Source organism: Ranitomeya imitator, chromosome 4 (assembly GCF_032444005.1).
Source record: "Ranitomeya imitator isolate aRanImi1 chromosome 4, aRanImi1.pri, whole genome shotgun sequence".
Classification (NCBI taxonomy): domain Eukaryota; kingdom Metazoa; phylum Chordata; class Amphibia; order Anura; family Dendrobatidae; genus Ranitomeya; species Ranitomeya imitator.
This window is the reverse complement of record NC_091285.1, coordinates 283,056,352-283,076,073: the sequence shown is the minus strand read 5'-3', so window position 1 is coordinate 283,076,073 and position 19,722 is coordinate 283,056,352. Positions and strand designations below refer to the sequence as shown.

General features: G+C 46.1%; 1 protein-coding gene across 1 annotated transcript in view; it reads right to left on the bottom strand.

Moving 5' to 3' along the window:
• Positions 1–2,263: 2,263 nt before the first annotated feature.
• Positions 2,264–19,722, bottom strand: part of TMBIM4 (transmembrane BAX inhibitor motif containing 4) — a 56,016-nt gene continuing 38,557 nt past the window's right edge. Inside the window, exons 4-7 of the mRNA XM_069764692.1 lie at positions 11,382–11,415; positions 11,169–11,286; positions 9,160–9,205; positions 2,264–5,588 (exon numbers count right to left, since the gene is read on the bottom strand). Coding sequence (XP_069620793.1) covers positions 5,382–5,588; positions 9,160–9,205; positions 11,169–11,286; positions 11,382–11,415 — 405 coding nt within the window. The 3' untranslated portion in view covers positions 2,264–5,381. The remainder of the gene's footprint in view (positions 5,589–9,159; positions 9,206–11,168; positions 11,287–11,381; positions 11,416–19,722) is intronic.

The following is a 19,722-nucleotide window of genomic DNA, read 5'->3' as shown; positions in this document are numbered from 1 at the left end:
GCCCATACCAGTACCCCACCTCCACCTTACTGGTGTCTGAGTCAGAGTGTAGCTCTCTGCCCTTTACTGATCCAGCCTCTGGCCCATCCATCTGGCCCATCAAGAGTCACTCATTTCATCAGTCCATAAAACCTTTGAAAAGTCAGTCTGAAGATATTTCTTTGCCCAGTCCTGACGTTTTATGTTTCTTGTACAAAGGTGGTCGTTTTTCAGCCATCCTTTCCTTGGCCATGTCCCTGAGTATCGCACACCTTGTGCTTTTTGTTACTCCAGTAACGTTGCAGCTCTGAAATATGGCAAAACTGGTGGCAAATGGCATCTTGGCAGTTTCACGCTTTTCCTCAATTCATGGGCAGTTATTTTGCACCTTTTTTGCCCAACACGCTTCTTGCAACCCTGTTGGCTATTTGCCATGAAACGCTTGATTGTTCCGTGACCACGCTTCAAAAGTTTGGCAATTTCAAGACTGCTGCATCCTTCTGCAAGACCTCTCACAATTTTGGACTTTTCAGAGCCCGTCAAATCTCTCTTCTGACCCATTTTGCCAAAGGAAAGGAAGTTGCCTAATAATTAAGCACACCTTATATAGGGTTTTGATGTCATTAGACAACACCCCTATGTATAAAAAGTATCATGTGATCAAAATACAACTTGCCTAATAATTCTGCACACACTGTACTATTGGGCAGTGAAGAAAAAATAAATACATTTTTAACACTAAAATGAAGTTTTAGCCTCAGGTTTTCCATTTTCACAAGGGCAAATAGGTAAAAATTGCTCCAAAATTTGTTGCACAATTTCTCTTGGCAATACTCCATTTGTGACTGTGCAGTACTGTTTGGCCAGAAGGCAAACCTGGGTATGGAGCTCAGATTTTCCTAGAATAGATTGCAGACTTCATTTGCAGATCTCGCAAGTATCAGAACAGTAGAAACCCCCGATGCTATAGGCAGTGGGGCATTTAGGTTTAAGAGCGCAGAATTTGCTGGATTTCTTTCGTGGGTAAGCCATCATGTTTTTTCTGAGCTTTTAGGGTATGTGCACAAGTTGCGGATTCCATTGCAGATTTTTCTGGGCGGATTTTGCAGAATCGGCAGGTAAAATGACCTGCGTTTTACCTGTGGCTTCCCTGCAGGTTTTCTGCGGATTTTGCTTGCGTTTTTATACCTGCAGATTCCTATAATTAAACAGGTGTAAAAACGCTGCGGTTTCCGCACAAAGAATTGACATGCTGCGGAAAATTAACCGCTGCGTTTCTGTGAGGAATTTTCTGCAGCATGTGCATAGCGGATTTGGTTTTCCATAGGTTTACATGGTACTGTACACCGCATGGAAAACTGCTATGGATCCGCAGGACCAAATGTGCTGCGGATCCGCAGCTAAATCCGCAACGTGTGCACATACCCTTATACGATCAATAATGTGGACACTGCCTATATTTTTGTTAAAGGGTACCTGTCACCCCCCCCCCCCAGGCGTTTGTAACTAAAAGAGCCACCTTGTGCTGCACTAATGCTGCATTCTGACAAGGTGGTTCTTTTAGTTTGGGTCCCTGTCACAGCTGCAATTATCGCTTTTGAAATTTGTCCCTCATACCGTGAAATCGCCAGAGGAGCAGGTCTTTCCCCCCTAATCCAGACGCCTCCCAGCCGTCACTTCATTAGCGTCCCCGGCGCCTGCGCTGTAAGTTCGAAGGGCAGCGCAACTGCGCATGCCCGACGAAAAAAAAAAAAAAATAACAGTGCAGGTGCCGGGGACGCTAATCAAGGAAGAGGAGGCAACGCCCGACAGGCAGAGGCCATGAGTGACAGCTGTGAGGCGTCTGGATTAGGGGGAAAGACCTGCCCCCCTGGGAATTTCGAGGTATGAGGGACAAATTTCAAAAGCAATTATTGCAACAGTGCCAGGGACCCGAACTAAAAGAGCCACCTTGTCAGAATGCAGCATTAGTGCAGCACAAGGTGGCTCTTTTAGCTACAAACGCTTGGGGGGGAGTGACAGGTTCCCTTTAAGAGATGACAGGCTTGAGTTGAAGCTTTTAGCATTAACATTTTGCATCACTTTTATGGCTCTGTTCACATTTATCCTGTGCTCTCCACTGAGCACTTACATCCTGGTTCCCATCTAAACGCATCAGGGATTTTGTCTTTTTCAGAGGTTTACTTGGAAACCTCAATGTAAGTGCTCTGCATACAGCTCATAATACATGTGAACCGAGCCTTACTGTGACATTTGGAAGACAGAATGAACAAATCAACAACAGTTCAAGAATTGCTTTTATTTTTTACATTCACCGTGCAATGTAGGTGATCAGAAGGCTTCTTCGGATCATTCTGATTACAGCAATACCAAATGTAGAAAACTTACTTTTTGTTAAAAAATTTTTTTTTGCATCACCATATTTTTGAGAGCTGTTATTTTTTCTGCCAACAGTTGTGTGGGGGCTGGTGTTTTGCAGGATTGAAGTTTTTCTTGGTACTATTTTGGCGTACATAATTTTGGTCATGCGATTTAGGATTTTTTTATGCGTTTTACGCCTTTACGCCGTTCATCATGTGGTAAACAGGATAAGACTGCTTTAATCACTGGGTCAATAAGATTACATCAATACCACATGCATATAGTTTTTCTATGTTTTGCTGCTTTTACACAATAATTTTAATCAGAAAAAATTGTTTTTGCATGGCCCTATTCTAAGATGTGGACGTGTCAATACCAAATATGTGTTCTTTGATTATTTTTAGATATACGTATTAGCATAATTTTTTCTGTTCTAGTTTTATCATACTTAATACTTAACTCAGGAATACATCACAGGAATAAAAAATAAACTATGACAGAATCACCTCAGCGGGATTTACACCAAGTAAAAACATTGCCTGTTTCTGACAGGAGCCAGGTCCTCTTTTAAGTATATGTTATAAGTATTTGTTCTAGACGTAAGTGTCCAGGAGTACATTTTTTCCATTTCCGACATATACAAAGCAATGTATTCTTGGTCTTTAGAATGTCATTTATGGACTTTTATCTCCTGGATTTTAAAGATCATAAAAGCCTAGCTTTTGTTTTGTTTTTTATTCATAGGAGGATTTGTATGTTGAATGTTAATCACTGCTTTAAATTTTGTTTACATTTGTAAATCTCATTTCTTTGCTAATTAATAGAATATGCCTCGGAAAAAAAATCAGTCCCATTCACCTTCATGAACAGCACCAGACTTTTCCATAGGATTATAGTTCAGATCCACTTAAGTGAATGGTGGCTCAGCTGCCATGTCACAATGAAACTGCTGCAGACTGACCCTGCGATGCTTTGGAGCGCTGGTTCCTTCAATTGACAAGCATTATCATTCAAAAGGAAATTGTAGAAGTTATAAATTGCGCTCCACAGCATCATCAGAGGACATAATTCACTGTCTTCTGCACAGACCCTGCCCTTATTATGAAGCGTAAGCCTCTTTACCTGACATGATCTACAACGTGATTTCTAATGACCATAACACCACTTGTCAATTGAAGGGACCGGCTGCTCCAAAGCATCAGCAGGATCAATATAGAGAACAAGCATTTTACATAAACTCCTCCCTCATCAGGCGCAGAGTGACATGCTCCTCTCACTGTCAAAATCCGGTATCCAGATAAGTGATGGATCTGACTCCTGCAGAAAGTAGTGCCTAAATGTCAAAGGTTCATGTGACCCACGAAATTAGCTCTTCAAAAAGGGCAGCTAATGAAAGGAAATTAGAAAAGCTGTAGTCCAAGTATATATAGAAAACAGCGTGAATAATTAAAAGTTAATTTCCAGCAACACTGATTATTAAAAACGTTGTAAAGATGGTTAAAAATTAAGAAAAAATGCTGCTGTGTTCCTGAGCTGTCACAGGAGGAGATGTCATCTAAAGCTCATTACTCACTGCTGGTGTTCAATGCACAGGTTTCCTGCCTTAAAGGGAACTAGTCACCCCCAAAATCGAAGGTGAGCTAAGCCCACCAGCATCAGGGGCTTATCTACAGCATTCTGGAATGCTGTAGATAAGCCCACGATGTATCCTGAAAGATGGGAAAAAGAGGTTAGATTATACTCACCCAGGGGCGGTCCGGTCCGATAGGCGTTGCAGTCCGGTCCGGGGCCTCCCATCTTCTTACAATGACGTCCTCTTGTATTCACGCTGCGGCTCCGGCGCAGGCATACTTTGTCTGCCCTGTTGGGTGCAGAGTAAAGTACTGCAGTGCGCTGGGCCTCTCTGACCTTTCCTGGCGCCTGCGCACTGCAGTACTTAGCTCTGCCCTCAACAGGGCAGGCAAAGTACGCCCGCGCCGGAGCCGCAGCGTGAATACAAGAAAACGTCATCGTAAGATGGGAGGCCCTGGATCGGACCGCGACGCCCATCGTACCGGACCACCCCTGGGTGAGTATAATCTAACCTCTTTTTCTCATCTTTCAGGATACATCGTGGGCTTATCTACAGCATTACAGAATGCTGTAGATAAGCCCCTGATGCTAGTGGGCTTCGCTCACCTTCAATTTTGGGGGTGACAGGTTCCCTTTAACAGAAGATAGCCCATGTGTAAAGCACAGCCCTCCATGCAGGGGGCAGGACTTGGGATTCTCCGCAAGATGTCAGTGACTGGGGATGTGGTACAGAGAGGATACAATGAAGGCATAGAGGCAGTACAGGTGCCACAGCACAAGTAATTTAAAGAACAAATGGTCAGAAGGAATGGTGCTGGGCATTCCAGAGCCCTAGATTAGAATACATTATAGTACTCACTGCTCGCCTATGAGCTTGTGTGGAGTCAGTGTTAACACATGTAATATTACTGACTGCAGGACACATTCTAGGTGAAGTGGGAGGAATGTTATGAAGAAAAAAACGGCACAATGACTTATCCACCTTGAGGAGTAGTGTACTACTGCCAGGAAAATGGAGCCATGGGAGGATAGCTGCTGAACGCTATGAATAGCCAATATCACACTGCATGTGAACAGAAAACTGCCCATGGCGAAAGCAGAACAACTACCTGGTGAAGAAGAAACCACATTTTGAAGACAACCATGTTGGGGCATTAGGAGAGAAAAGCCATGCTGGTGATTAGACCAGTTCAACCATTTGTAAGGAATTCTCAGAAGTCATAGGTAAAAGAACAGTGTTGTATACTACCTGGATATCTGAATTTACATGATATCTGACCAGGTACTTGTTTTTTTCTGGTTATTCATGTATTGTATAGGATTGCATCAAATACTTAATCCGGAATTTTTAATACATTTTCTTTAAGAGGACTCCCCTATAAATGAGCATACTTTTTGAATGGAGATGTTGCGCAAAATACTGGGAAAAATAACACTCCATAGATGCCATAACACCAGAATAATGAGATTTACTTCTTGTTAAGAGCCTGTAGCAGACGAAGAAGATGTAAGAAGAGATTAATTATATCAAGGTAGAGGTTGATAGCAGCTAGGATATGCTCCTCCGGGGATAGTTTGTGCATTAGCACATGTGTATCATAGATGATGAACCCACAGAAGAGTAATGCTCCGCCTGCAGCCATGACTAGTTCTATAGTCTCGCTATAAAAGAAAAGCTGTGAAGACAGAATTCAGAGATAGTTAACATTCTTCCGAAAGGATCTTTGTAACATATATCTATGTTCCCATCACAAACAGGGTGGGAGAAGCTGCTGGCTTGGTTCTTAGTGGCTATGAAGGCATGTTTTTCTCTGAAACGCGGCAGCATTTCAGAGTCACACATCTAGCTGAGACTGAGTATAAAAATAGTGACTGATACATGCTGCCTGATCTATAGTTCAGGTTCCTTTAACTTTGCCCTTGGGGCAGTCACTTTAAAACTGAATCTGCCAGAAGCATTTCACCGTCCCCAAAACTATTAAAAAGTGCACGTAGCTCTTTCAAAGACAACTCCAGGAATACCTGTACATGGTCAATCTGATCCTCCATTCCTGAGAAATCAGCATTTGAATTGTCACTTCCACTCTACTTCCCAGCTAGTGACCCCTCCTGCTTGACTGAAAGCCACTAAGCGGTGTGACTTCAGACAAAGGAGCCCTTCATTTCTCAGTAACTGAAGAATGGACTGGTCATGTAAAGGTGTTGCTGGAATTGTCTCAGAGAGCTATAGATTCAAATAATTTTGGGGGTGAAATTCTGGTGATAGATTCCCTTTAAGCGGTCCCTGTAAAGATGGAGGTTAATGTCGATTTTCTTCAATTAAACAAAATGACTACATCTCTGTAAAGTAGAAAATGAAAAAGACTTTAATCATTGAACCTTAAAAGGGGTTGTGCCACCATAAATGATACATTTAATTAAGCAGAAAGTCTAAACAAATGTTCCTCCACCTTCCATAGTGTGTGCAACGTACGCAAAAAGCTCTCTGCGCTCCCAGAATGCTGAGAAGTGTGTGCAGTGATAGACACTTCCCGCACTCACACACACAGGTCTGAGAGCGAACATAGGACGCAGAATGCTGGGAAGCAAGTGCAGTGATAGCAGACTCTTCCCGCACTCACATAGGTCTGACAGCGAACATAGGATGCAGAATGCTGGGAAGCGAGTGCAGTGATAGCAGACACTTCCCGCACTCACATAGGTCTGACAGCGAATATAGGATGCAGAATGCTGGGAAGCGAGTGCAGTGATAGCAGACTCTTCCCGCACTCACATAGGTCTGACAGCGAACATAGGATGCAGAATGCTGAGAAGTGTGTGCAGTGATAGCAGACACTTCCCGCACTCACACAGGTCTGACAGCGAACATAGGATGCAGAATGCTGGGAAGCGAGTGCAGTGATAGCAGACACTTCCCGCACTCACATAGGTCTGACAGCGAACATAGGATGCAGAATGCTGGGAAGCGAGTGCAGTGATAGCAGACACTTCCCGCACTCACATAGGTCTGACAGCGAACATAGGATGCAGAATGCTGGGAAGCGAGTGCAGTGATAGCAGACACTTCCCGCACTCACATAGGTCTGACAGCGAACATAGGATGCAGAATGCTGAGAAGTGTGTGCAGTGATAGCAGACACTTCCCGCACTCACACAGGTCTGACAGCGAACATAGGATGCAGAATGCTGGGAAGCGAGTGCAGTGATAGCAGACACTTCCCGCACTCACATAGGTCTGACAGCGAACATAGGATGCAGAATGCTGGGAAGTGTGTGCAGTGATAGACACTTCCCGCACTCACACAGGTCTGACAGCGAACATAGGATGCAGAATGCTGGGAAGTGTGTGCAGTGATAGCAGACACTTCCCGCACTCACATAGGTCTGAGAGCGAACATAGGATGCAGAATGCTGGGAAGCGAGTGCAGTGATAGCAGACACTTCCCGCACTCACATAGGTCTGACAGCGAACATAGGATGCAGAATGCTGAGAAGTGTGTGCAGTGATAGCAGACACTTCCCGCACTCACATAGGTCTGACAGCGAACATAGGATGCAGAATGCTGAGAAGCGAGTGCAGTGATAGCAGACACTTCCCGCACTCACACAGGTCTGAGAGCGAACATAGGATGCAGAATGCTGGGAAGCGAGTGCAGTGATAGCAGACACTTCCCGCACTCACACAGGTCTGAGAGCGAACATAGGATGCAGAATGCTGGGAAGTGTGTGCAGTGATAGCAGACACTTCCCACACTCACACAGGTCTGACAGTTCGGTGAGACCGTTCTGCTTCACCTGTGCTCTCTGTCAGAGCTGTGTGAGTGTGATTGCAGACAGATGCTCCCCATGCTGACACAGGTCTGACAGCGAACATAGGATGCAGAATGCTAGGAAGCGAGTGCAGAAATAGCAGACACTTCCCGCACTCACCCAGGTCTGACAGCGAACATAGGATGCAGAATGCTGGGAAGTGTGTGCAGTGATAACAGACATTTCCTGCACTCACACAGGTCTGACATAGCTCGCAGGTGGAGCAGACTGATTTCACTTAGCTGACAGAGTTGTGAGTGCACGAGCGCCTGTCAACAATCACAGCACACACCTCAGCATTCTGCATCCTATGTTCGCTGTCAGACCTGTGTCAGCTTGGGGAGCATCTGTCTGCAATCACGCTCACACAGCCCTGAAAGCGCGCACAGGTGAAGCGGAACGGTGTCACCCAGCTGTCAGACCTGTGTGAGTGCGGGAAGTGTCTGCTATCACTGCACTCGCTTCCCAGCATTCTGGAAGCTTCTCACATACTTTGCACACACTGGAGGTGGAGGAATTTTTTTTTTTTTTTTTATGTTGACAGGAACTGCACATGCGCGGCCACCTGCTCAGACTCACGGATGGACGGATAAAGCTCGCAGACGAAATAACGCCATGGGGCCCATTGCAGAAGATGAAAGGTTGTTATTTTTTGAACGGAGCATAACATTTTTAAATAACTAAACTACAAAAACCATTTGTTTACACATTTTTCTGCTTAACTAAAAGTATTCTTTGTGGTGGCACTACCCCTTAAATACTTTTTTTGTTAACAGATTTAAAAAAAAAAAAAAAAAAAAATGTAAAAATGAAAATATATACCGTATATCTTTCCCCATGTTACAAGAAGGAACCGTTCTCCAGTGTAAAATACGTCACAAAACAACTCTCTGCTTTCTTTCAACAGTGCCAGACTAGTCTAAGGCTATGTGCGCACGATGCGGAATTAGTGTGGATCCGCAGTGGATTTTCCGCGCAGAAATGCTGCAGTTCCGCAACGGGGTTTAAAGTACAATGTAAATCAATTGGAAAAATAAAAAGGTGTGCTAATGGTGCGGAAAAATCCGCATAAAAACCGCTGCGGATCAAAAGAAGTAGCATGCTACTTCTTTTGTGCGTTACTGCAGCGTTTCTGACCCCTTCCATTATAGAAATCTGCAGGGGTAAAAAAACGCAGAAAATCCGCACAAAATCCACATAAATTCCGCAACAAAAACACACAAAATCTGCATAAAATCCGCACTTGCGTTTTCTGGCAGGAGATGCGGATTTTGTGCGGAAAATTCTGCACCCCAAACCGCAACGTGTGCACATAGCCTAAAGGTTGTTTTTAGTAGTACAACTAAACTCCATTGAAGTGAATAGGAATGAATTGTGAACGAAGTGCACAGATACATTTTACATGGCGATTTTTATTTCAGAGACCCCTTTACTCACCCTTAAAAATCCAGCTATGACCAAAATCCACAGACCAGCAAAGAGCCTGCAACAATAAATTGAATCTATTTATTTTGGATGGCTGGTTACTCTTTTTCTAAAGTATCTTTTCATAGAAAATTATTAACATTTGACAAAATACAAATAATACAATCTCCAAACAAAAAAAATCCTAATCCTAAACTATGTAATTGTTTAGTTTCTAATTATACTTCTAAAGAGTATATAAGTATAACATTGCCACAAAGGTGGCAGAAAACATTCTGCGTCACAACAATCCCTCCAAGAGTGGGAACCATTTATTAACCATTTCAAAGCACCTTCTTTATCAGAGGTCCCCAACGGTGGCTCAGGAGTCACATGTAGACCCGTGATGTGCAGCTCATGGCTGTCTGCTAATTTGCTGCATTAGCGCCATCACCATCAAACAGCTATGAAGAGCATAGCCATAGCTCATCCAATTCAAGACGAGCTTTAGCATTCTCTATGCTAGAAAGCACTCTCCAGTAGCTGACTGGATTAAGATTTCAGGTGTAGTGCAAGGAGGCGCACACCACTTAGACACTCCAGATTTATGTGTTTTTTTTTTTTTTTTTTCATTCTTTTTAGGGACCACACATTTCAAGTGACTTTGGAGGGGTGGGGGGCGGCTATGTGACAGAAAATACCCAAAAGTGACACCATTCTAAAAATTACACCCTTCAAAAAACACATTCAAGAAGTTTATTAACCCTTCAGGTGCTTCACAGGAATTAAAGGAATGCGGAAGGAAAAAATGAACACCAAAATTTGTTTTAAAATTTCTCCTGAGCATGCCGATACCCCATATGTGGGGGAAAACTATTATTTGGGCGCACAACAGGGCTCGGAAGGGAAGGAGCACTGTTTTACTTATTGAACGGAAAAATGGCTGTAATCGAGAACAGACACCATGTTGAATTTGGAGAGCCTCTGATGTACCTAAACAGTGGACCACCCCACAAGTTACCCCATTTCAAAAAACCACCCTTCAAGGATTTTTATCCAGGGGTATAGTAAGGATTTCAAACCCAAAAGCTACTACACAGAATTTGATAACATTAAGTCATCATTAGTGTTGAGTGCAAGTACCCTCTACTTGAGTTTACATCGGAGTGCTCTGATATGCACTAAGTATCGAAGTACACATATATACATACAGTATATACATACAAACATATATACATATATAGTGAGGCAGTGACCGGTGTTATATGCAAGGGTCGCTATGTGTCCCCCAGGATGCGCACAGAAGCATATGGAGACCGTAGGAGTGCATTGCAGTCACAGGCATAGCAATGCAGAAGTAAGTGTTGATCTTGGACAAGCTATTTATGCAAGGTAGATTTAAGAAAACCTGCTCTGGGCTTTTATCTTTTAAATGGACTACAGGATGGTAGTGGGGCAGTCAGATTCATCCCCGGCCCCGGGTTTTCCATGTGGCCAGTGGGTTCTTTTTGTAAAAATCCCTGCAGCAGAGGGTTGGGTGTGTCAGTTTTGGTCTTGCAAGCAGCCAGAGCAGAAGGCTCTGCAGAGCTCTACCTGTGTGAGGCAACACAGGGCCAAGCGAAGTCAAAAGGCCTGGCACCCTCAGCGTACACGGCGGTACAGTCGACCACGGCAACAGGTCACGGACTGTCTTTGCTTTCCCGGCTGCGATCCGGAGGATACCGCGTGATGTGCACTGTGCGAGTTGGGACATTATACACGTTTTGCTGTGAACTTTCCTGTGGTCACTGCCTGCACAGAGGAGGGGTTGCAAAACCTCACAGGCACATACCAGTCCTTGTATGTACAGAGACAGCAAAAAAATAAATAATGCTGCAATAACGCTGCGTGTGAACATGCCCAAGTTTAATTACATGTGTAGAACTAGAACCAGTTTACCCTGCCTTCGTATGACTCCTTTGATCACACAGACACCAATGTTTATAATCGCATACATTATTTTCGTAGGTATGTATTTCAGTAATGCAGGAATAGAAACGTACCCAGCTCCAAGCTTGCTAAAGTCCCTCTTTGACTGGAATGTAAATGCCGTGAGACCAAAGAAAACAGCGGTTGTCAATATAAAAGCCTGAAGAACCACTGCCACATCATAGAAGGTTACTAAAGATGGGAAAAAAATAGGATTAAATTATTGAAGACATAAGAAAAACAAAATAATGGTCACTGACAATGACTAAGAGATATCAATGTGTTACCTGCAATGCCAACTGTTATGGCTTCTAAAAGGGTCTGAAAAATAAAAGGACAAAGCAGTTTATTAAATCCCGTGTGCAAAATCAATTACACAGCAAATTTACAATATGTACTAGTTATTACACTCTTAGTGATATACAGTTCTCATAAATAGAGTAGTCAGATAAAAACACTTATTCACCAGATAGTTGATAACCATTGATCAGAGGAGGACCAACTGCTGTCACCCACACCAATTAGAGGAACGGGAAGCTTTTATCCCCATTAGAATGGATTGGTAGTGCGCATACCTGCCAGCCGCTCCATTCTCTATGTGGCTGCCGAGCTCGGCTTTTTCTGGCAGCTCCTTAAAGAATAAATGTTGAATTAGCCCAAAATTTAGCATTTGGGGCTAAATCAAAATTTTATAACGCTGCGTGATGAAATAAAAGATACGCCTTTCCCACACAATGTTGGTTTTGCCCCAAAAATACTCTATATGTGGTCAAAAACTTCTTTTGAAGGCACATACTACAGTCCACATTTTGCTGGAATGTTTGAGGGTGCCATGTTACATCGGCAAAGCCCCATAGGTGCCAAAACAGCAGAACATCCATAAGTGACCCCATTTTACAAACTAAACTCTCAATGAATTCATCTAAGCGTGTGGTGATCATATTGACGTGTGTGTCGTAGAAATTTATAATATTTTGGATCACATTTATCATGCACTCTACGCTGAGCACTTCCTTTGGGGTTTCCACTGAAATATCCAAATGACGTGATTCAGATGAAACCCCCAAGGGATCAATTTACTATAAATGAGGCAGCAGACTTACTCTGGACTGCACCTGACCTCTGTTCAGCGGCATCATTTACAAAAGTGCACAAAACTGGTCAACAGCACTTTTATGCGCGCTTAAAAAGACTGACAGCGCCAGATTATAAGCCAGATGGCGTCCAGTGTCTCCATCTGCCTCATTTATAGGGAATCTTTTGCTGGGGGTTCCAACTTGAATCACGCAATTCAGAGAATAACGTGGAAACCCTGGTGTGTGCTCAGTGTAGAGCACAGGATAAATGTGAGCATAGTCTTACTGCGATCTTTGGGAGGCAGAATGAACAAATCAACAGCAGGTTAAGATTTATTTTTCTACGCTGCTCCATGTGAAGTATAAGTGATCAGACAACTTTATTCCGCGGGGCGGGGCGATTAGAGCGATACCAGATTTATATATTTTTTTTTATGTTTGGATGCTGTCACACACACTAATGCTATGTGCACACGATGCAGATTTGCTGCGGACCCGCAGTGGATTTTTCCGCGCAGAAACGCTGCAGATTCGCACTGTGATGTACAGTACAATGCTATTCAATGGAAATAATAATAATCTTTATTTATATAGCGCCAACATATTCCGCAGCGCTTTACAGTTAAACAGTTTCAAACAACAGTCATAAGTAACAACGTTAACAATACAATAATTAAAGCGAAACAAGACGACCCTGCTCGTGAGAGCTTACAATCTACAATGAGGTGGGGGAGATACAAAGTACAAGTGTGTATTTACAATGTTGTATTTACAATGATGGTCCAGCCATCTTCAGGGGGTGGGGGATAGATTGAGATAGTGAATGGGCCACACACACACACAAACATAACATGACTGATTACTGAATGTGATAGGCCGCTCTGAACAAATGTGTTTTGAGCGAGCGCCTAAAACTATGCAAATTGTGGATGGTCCTAATATCTTGGGGTAGAGCATTCCAGAGGATTGGCGCAGCACGGGAGAAGTCTTGGAGTCGGGAGTGGGAGGTACGGATTAGTGCAGAGGTTAGTCGAAAGTCAGTTGCAGAGCGCAGAGGTCGGTTAGGCCGATAGACAGAAATGAGGGAGGGGATGTATGGGGGTGCCGCACTGTGGAGAGCTTTGTGAGTGAGAACAAGTACTTTGAATTGTATCCTGTAATGAATGGGCAGCCAGTGTAACGAAAAAAAAAAAAGCTGTGCAGATGGAAATCAGTGCGGAATTGCTGCGGATTTCAAAGTAGTGCATGTCACTTCTTTTGTGCGGATCTGCAGCGTTTCTGCACCCCTCCATGTTAAAAATTCGCAGTGGCAAAATCCGCAGAAATTCCGCATAAAAACCGCACAAAATCCACGGCAAATCCGCAGCTGCGGATTCTGCCAGGAGATGCAGATTTTGTGCAGAAAATTCTGCACCTCTTTTCCTACATATGCACATAGCCTTAAAGACAATTTTTTTGCATCACCATATTTTGAGAGCCATAATTTTGTATATTTCTGCCAACAGAGTCAAGTAAGGGCTTTGTTTTTGCGGGACGAGTTGCCGTTTTTATTGGTACCACTTTCGGGCACATGCCATTTTTTGATCATTCTCTATTCTGATTTTTGGCAGGCAGAATGAACAAAAGACAGAAATTCAGACTTTTCTTTTTATGCTGTTCACCACATGGTGAAAGTGAGAAGACAGCTTTATTTTTCTGGTTGGTACGATTACGATGATATCACATTAAGAGAATTTTTTTTATATTTTGCTGCTTTTACAAAAAAACTTTTATAGAAAAATAGGGATTTTTGTGTTACTCACCGTAAAATCCTTTTCTCCGAGACGCTCATTGGGGGACACAGGACTGTGGGTGTATGCTTCTGCCGCCAGGAGGCTGACACTAAGAAAACGTGAAAAAAAAAGTTAGCTCCTCCTCCATCGTATACACCCTGACACTGGCTACCAGAGACTCCAGTTTGGTGCAAAAAGCAGTAGGAGAACAAAACACAAAAAATGATATAACAGCATAAATATGGAAAACTTATGTCTAGAAAAGATCCTACTGACTAACAAAAACAGATACAGCCAAAGCAGCCAACAGGCTACCAGGGAGGGAGCTGTGTCCCCCAATGAGCGTCTCGGAGAAAAGGATTTTACGGTGAGTAACACAAAAATCCCTATTTCTCCTTCGCCTCATTGGGGGACACAGGACGGTGGGATGTCCTAAAGCAGTCCCAGGGAGGGAAATTAACTCACCAGTAGTAATTATTCGGATAATTATTCTCTAAAAGTGCGCCACCGCCGCTTGAAGAATCCTTCTACCCAAACTTGCATCCGCAGAGATCTGGGAGTGGACATTATAATGTTTGACAAACGTATGCAGACTAGACCAGGTTGCAGCCCTACAAACCTGATCTGCTGAGGCCTGGTGCCGAATCGCCCAGCAAGCCCCCACTGCTCTAGTGGAATGAGCCTTGATTCCAGCCGGAACCATCATGCCCTTGGTACGATAGGCCTCCTGAATGGTTGCCCGTATCCACCTGGCCAGGGTGGATTTTGAGGCCGCACAACCCTTCCTGCGACCTTCCGGAAGGACAAACAGAGCATCTGTCTGGCGAAAAGGAGCCGTTCGGGAAACCTACCTCCTCAGTGCCCTCACCAGATCCAACGTATGGAGAGCTTTTTCTACACGGTGCGTAGGCGCAGGACAAAAAGAGGGCAGAACAATATCCTCATTGATGTGGAATGAGGAAACAACCTTCGGCAAAAAAGACGGTGCTGGTCTGAGCACTACCTTGTCCTGATGAAAATGAAGAAAGGGAGAACGACAGGTGAGGGCTGCCAGCTCTGATACCCGCCTTATGGAGGTTATGGCCACTAAAAATACAACTTTCCAGGAAAGGAGAGTCAAGGAAATATCCTGAAGAGGCTCAAAAGGAGCGACCAAATTAAGGTCCCAAGCATCCAAAGGAGTCTTATAAGGAGGGACCTTATGAGCGACACCCTGGAAAAAAGTTTTGACCTGAAGATTAGTAGCAATCCTGCGCTGAAAGAAGACAGATAAGGCCGAGATCTGCCGTTTAAGAGTACTTGGCGCAAGCCCGGAATCCAGGCCTGTTTGAAGAAAGGCTAGAATGTTTGGGACGGAAAAACGCAGAGGGTGCAGCACGTGCTTTCTACACCAAGCAAGGAAAACTTTCCAAGTGTGATGGTAGATTCTGGCCGAAACAGTCTTACGTGCACTGATCATAGTATCTGCTACCTCTTGGGAGAACCCTGCCTGAGTTAAAACCCAAGATTCAACGGCCAGGCCGTCAAACGTAGGACCCCTGAGTTCTGGTGGTAGATCGGCCCTTGCGAAAGAAGATCTGGCCGATCGGGGAGCCGCCATGAAACCCCGGCGAGAAGCTGCACCAGGTCTGCATTCCAGGTCCGACGAGGCCAATCCGGAGCGATCAGAATAGCCAGTACTCTCTGCCTTGATTTTCTTGATTACTCTCGGGAGCAGAGCCAGAGGCGGGAACAGATAAGGGAAGAGAAATTGGTTCCAAGACAGTACTAGCGCATCTACCGCGATAGCCCGAGGATCTCGGTACCGAGAGACAAATCTGGGTACCTTGGCATTGCCCTTGGACGCCATTAGATCCACGTCTGGCGTCCCCCAACGATGGCATATCTGCAGAAAAACCTCGGGATGGAGAGACCATTCCCCGGAAGCTAGACCCTGACGGCTTAGGAAATCTGCCGCCCAGTTCTCTTCGCCCGGAATGTGGACTGCCGAAATCAGAGTGATTTCTCTCTGCCCGGAACAGAATCTGTTTTACTTCCTGCATGGCTGCCTCGCTGCGAGTGCCCCCCTGGTGATTTATATAGGCCACAGCTGTGGCATTGTCCGATTGAATTCGGACAGGGCGACCCGCCAGAAGATGGTGGAAATGTCGCAAGGCTAGCCGAACTGCTTGGATCTCTAAGAGATTGATGGGGAGGGCTGATTCCTGAGGGGACCAGAGCCCCTGAGCTGTGTGATGGAAGAACACTGCTCCCCAACCCAGGAGACTGGCATCTGTTGTGACCACTAGCCAATTGGTTGGGGGAAAGGGCTTCCCCGAGGAGTGATGAGCTGTTTAGCCACCAAGAGAGGGACTGCCTGACCTGGAGAGACAACCGGAATCTGCGGTTGAGGGAGAAAGGATTTCTGTTCCACACTGCCAGCATAGCTTGCGAAGGGCGAAGATGAAGCTGCGCAAAAGGAACTGCCTCTATAGTTGCAACCATCTTTCCTAACACCCTCATGCAAGACCGGATCGTATGAGAGTACGGTTGTTGAAGCTTCCATACTTCCTGCCGAAGGGCGAGGACCTTGTCCTGGGGGAGAATTGAAAGGGCTTGAGAGGTGTCGAAGATCATGCCTAAAAAAGAGATTCTCCGAGATGGTTGAAGGGATGACTTCCTTAAATTTATTAGCCAACCTAGACGAGAAAGGGTGTCCAGAGTGATGCTGACATTTTCCCTGCAAGATTGAAAAGTCGCCCCTTTGATCAGTAGATCGTCTAGATAAGGCAGGACAACTATGCCCCGGGAGTGCAGAATGGATACTACAGTTGCCATGACTTTTGTGAACACCCTGGGGGCGGAGGCCAGCCCGAAGGGTAAAGCCGTGAATTGGAAGTGCTGATCGTTTAAGGCAAACCGGAGAAATCTTTGATGAGGTGGAAAGATGGGAATATGTAGATAGGCGTCTTGAATGTCTATTGAGGCCAAAAACTCTCCCTTTTCTAGCGAAGCGATGACAGACCTGAGGGATTCCATCCGAAAGTGATGAACGCGGACAAACCTGTTAAAAAGTTTTAGATCTAGAATAGGCCTGACTGTTCCATCATTTTTGGGGACTACAAAAAGATTGGAATAAAAGCCCCAAAACCTTTCCTCCCTTGGAACAGGAGAAATTACTCTGCGGAGACGAAGGGTCTCTATGGAGTTGTACAGGTCTTGACGGAGAGACTCGGACTTGGGAAGACGGGATGGGAAGAACCGGGGAGGAGGTAGACGGACCAGCTCTATCTTGTAACCTGAAGATACAAGCTCCCCCACCCACCGGTCGTGGATTACCTGAAGCCAGACCTGGTGAAACAAAAGAAGACGTCCGCCTACTCTGTTGGAGGAACCCCGAGGAGGCCTCCAGTCACTTAGCCGAAAACCTTTGAGTCCTAGATCCTCTGGATCTAGTTGACTGGGAACGCATTCTTCCCCCCTGGTTGGCCGAATAGGGGAACCGAACGTCTCGGTCCTGATTGGGTCGACCCTGCGCAGCAGAACTCGATGCTGGAGCCCATCTAGCATTGCGAAAGGGTCTGAAACGAGCCTGAAATTGGCGGCGAAAAGGCGGTCTAATCCTCAGCTGAGGAAGAAACTTACTCTTCCCTCCTGTGGAATCCGAAATCAGCTGATCCAGTTTTTCACCGAACAAGCGACCACCCTGATACGGTAGAGTAGTAAGCGATTTTTTAGAAGTAGAGTCAGCCCGCCATGATCTTAGCCAGAGAGCCCTTCTAATAGCAATAGCATTAGCCGCCGCTGCAGAGGCACAATCTGCAGCATCCAAAGATGCATTAATCAGATAACTGCCAGCCAGAGCTATCTGAGATGACATCTCCGCCAATTCTGCTGACAAATCACTCTCTTGAAGAGCCTTTGTTAACGACTCTGACCAAGACATCATAGCCTTAGTAACCCAGGTAGCCGCGAAGGAAGGGAAAAGCGCTGAACTAGAAGCCTCGAAAACGGAGCGAGCCAAGCTCTCAATAAGACGATCCGTAGGATCCTTAATTGCCGAGCCATTAGGGAGAGATAGCAATGTATTAGAGGCTAAATGGGACACCGGAGGATCCACAGCAGGATTTTCTGCCCAATTACTACAAAGTTCAGTAGCAAAGGGATACCTAGCTTTCAGAGCCCTAGGCCCTGAAAAGCGTTTGTCCGGGTGTTCTCGGTTACGGCGAATCAGGTCCTCAAATTCCGGATGAGAGGAGAATACCCTGTGGGCCCGTTTTGCCCGCTTAAACGAGACCTTATGATCCGAGGATGAGGCAAGCTCTTCCTCTATTCCCAGGGACTGATTGACAACCTCAATGAGGCTATCTACCGACTCCTGAAAACAAGGATTCTCAAAATTAAGGGACCCTTCAGACTCAGTCTGTCTCAACTTCCCCGCTCTCTGCAGGGGAAGGAGAACGAGATACAGAGCTCCAGGATGCGGAAGCACCTGAGGGCCTGGGAGACGCAGTGCGAATCCGCTTTCCACGCGTCTGTCTAGTGCGAGCGCGGCCCCTGCAAGCCGGAGGCTCCTGAGACCCCGAGGCCCTCTCCGAGACAGATGGACTGCTGGCCCAAACTGCCGGGGTCTGAAGGGATTTGATTGCTTCAGTAAGGGACGCCATCGTTTGCGACAAAGACGTGACCCATTCTGGCGGAGCTGCCTCAGAATCCTGAGGGGCAGAAGCCGGAGGGATTGCTGGGGAGCTGGCAGGGGGGCTCCTGGGCGCGTTCAGAGTCACAGGCCTCGCAGCGGCGATTACTCTGGGCGTGCGGGAATGGGGCACGACAATTTACACAACCGGTAAATAGAACCGTGTGAGACTTAACTCTTCTAGACATAACGATCCGTAAATGCTATACCCGGGGCCAGAGACTGGGACAAAAAATACTGCTTCAGCCAGCTGGAAGGAGAAGCACTTACCCCAGTCCTGTGTCCCCAAGAAAGTAGCGACAGATCCAGACGCACTCTGCGGAACAAAAGGATGCTGCTTTTATCTTCTTCAGAGCCCTTTGAGCCGATGTCAGGGGGAGGGACCGCCAAACAGCGCTGCGGCCTGTAGTAGGCCTAAAGCCGGGACCTCAATTTCTCCCCCCCCCCGAGTGAGGAAGGGCGGAACCGGAAGTGGATGCGCCGGAAGGGGAGGAGCCTAACGGCGCGGTCTGCTGGGCGGAAGCCCGGGCCCTGTGCTGCCCGAAGATGTCCCCGAGCATTCTGGAGACCTGGCCCACCTGGTCACCTGGAGGTGATAGTGCGGCACCAGCCGCACGTAGCGCCGCCGCACCATAGCGCCGGCCGCAACACAGCATCGGCGGCACCGCAGCGCCGGGTACCGAGACCCCACCACAGCGCCGCAGAAACGGCCGCCGAAAGAAAGGGGTCGGCAGCAAAGGAGCGCTGCAGAGCCGCAGCACAATCCGAACACGGCGCAGGCAACGGATCCCCCCCCAGCACTGGAGAGCCCCCGCCGTCGCAAGATGCCAGGGGCGTAAGGTAAAACCTAAAGCGCACAGTCAGGAGCCCCCCCATTGTTAGATGCCAGCAGGGCGAGGGGGGAAGCAAAAAAGACGGTGCAGGAGCCCTATCTCCATTATCTAGGATAAGGAGAGGGACCGTCCACCACCCCATCTATCACCGCAGCAGAGCAGGGGTGTAGAAATCCGGGGGGAAACACGGACGTCTAGGGGCACCTGTACAGCCCAGGGTCTAAATACCTTAGGGTGGTCAGGGCCAAGTCCGGTGCAGAATCCCACGTAGC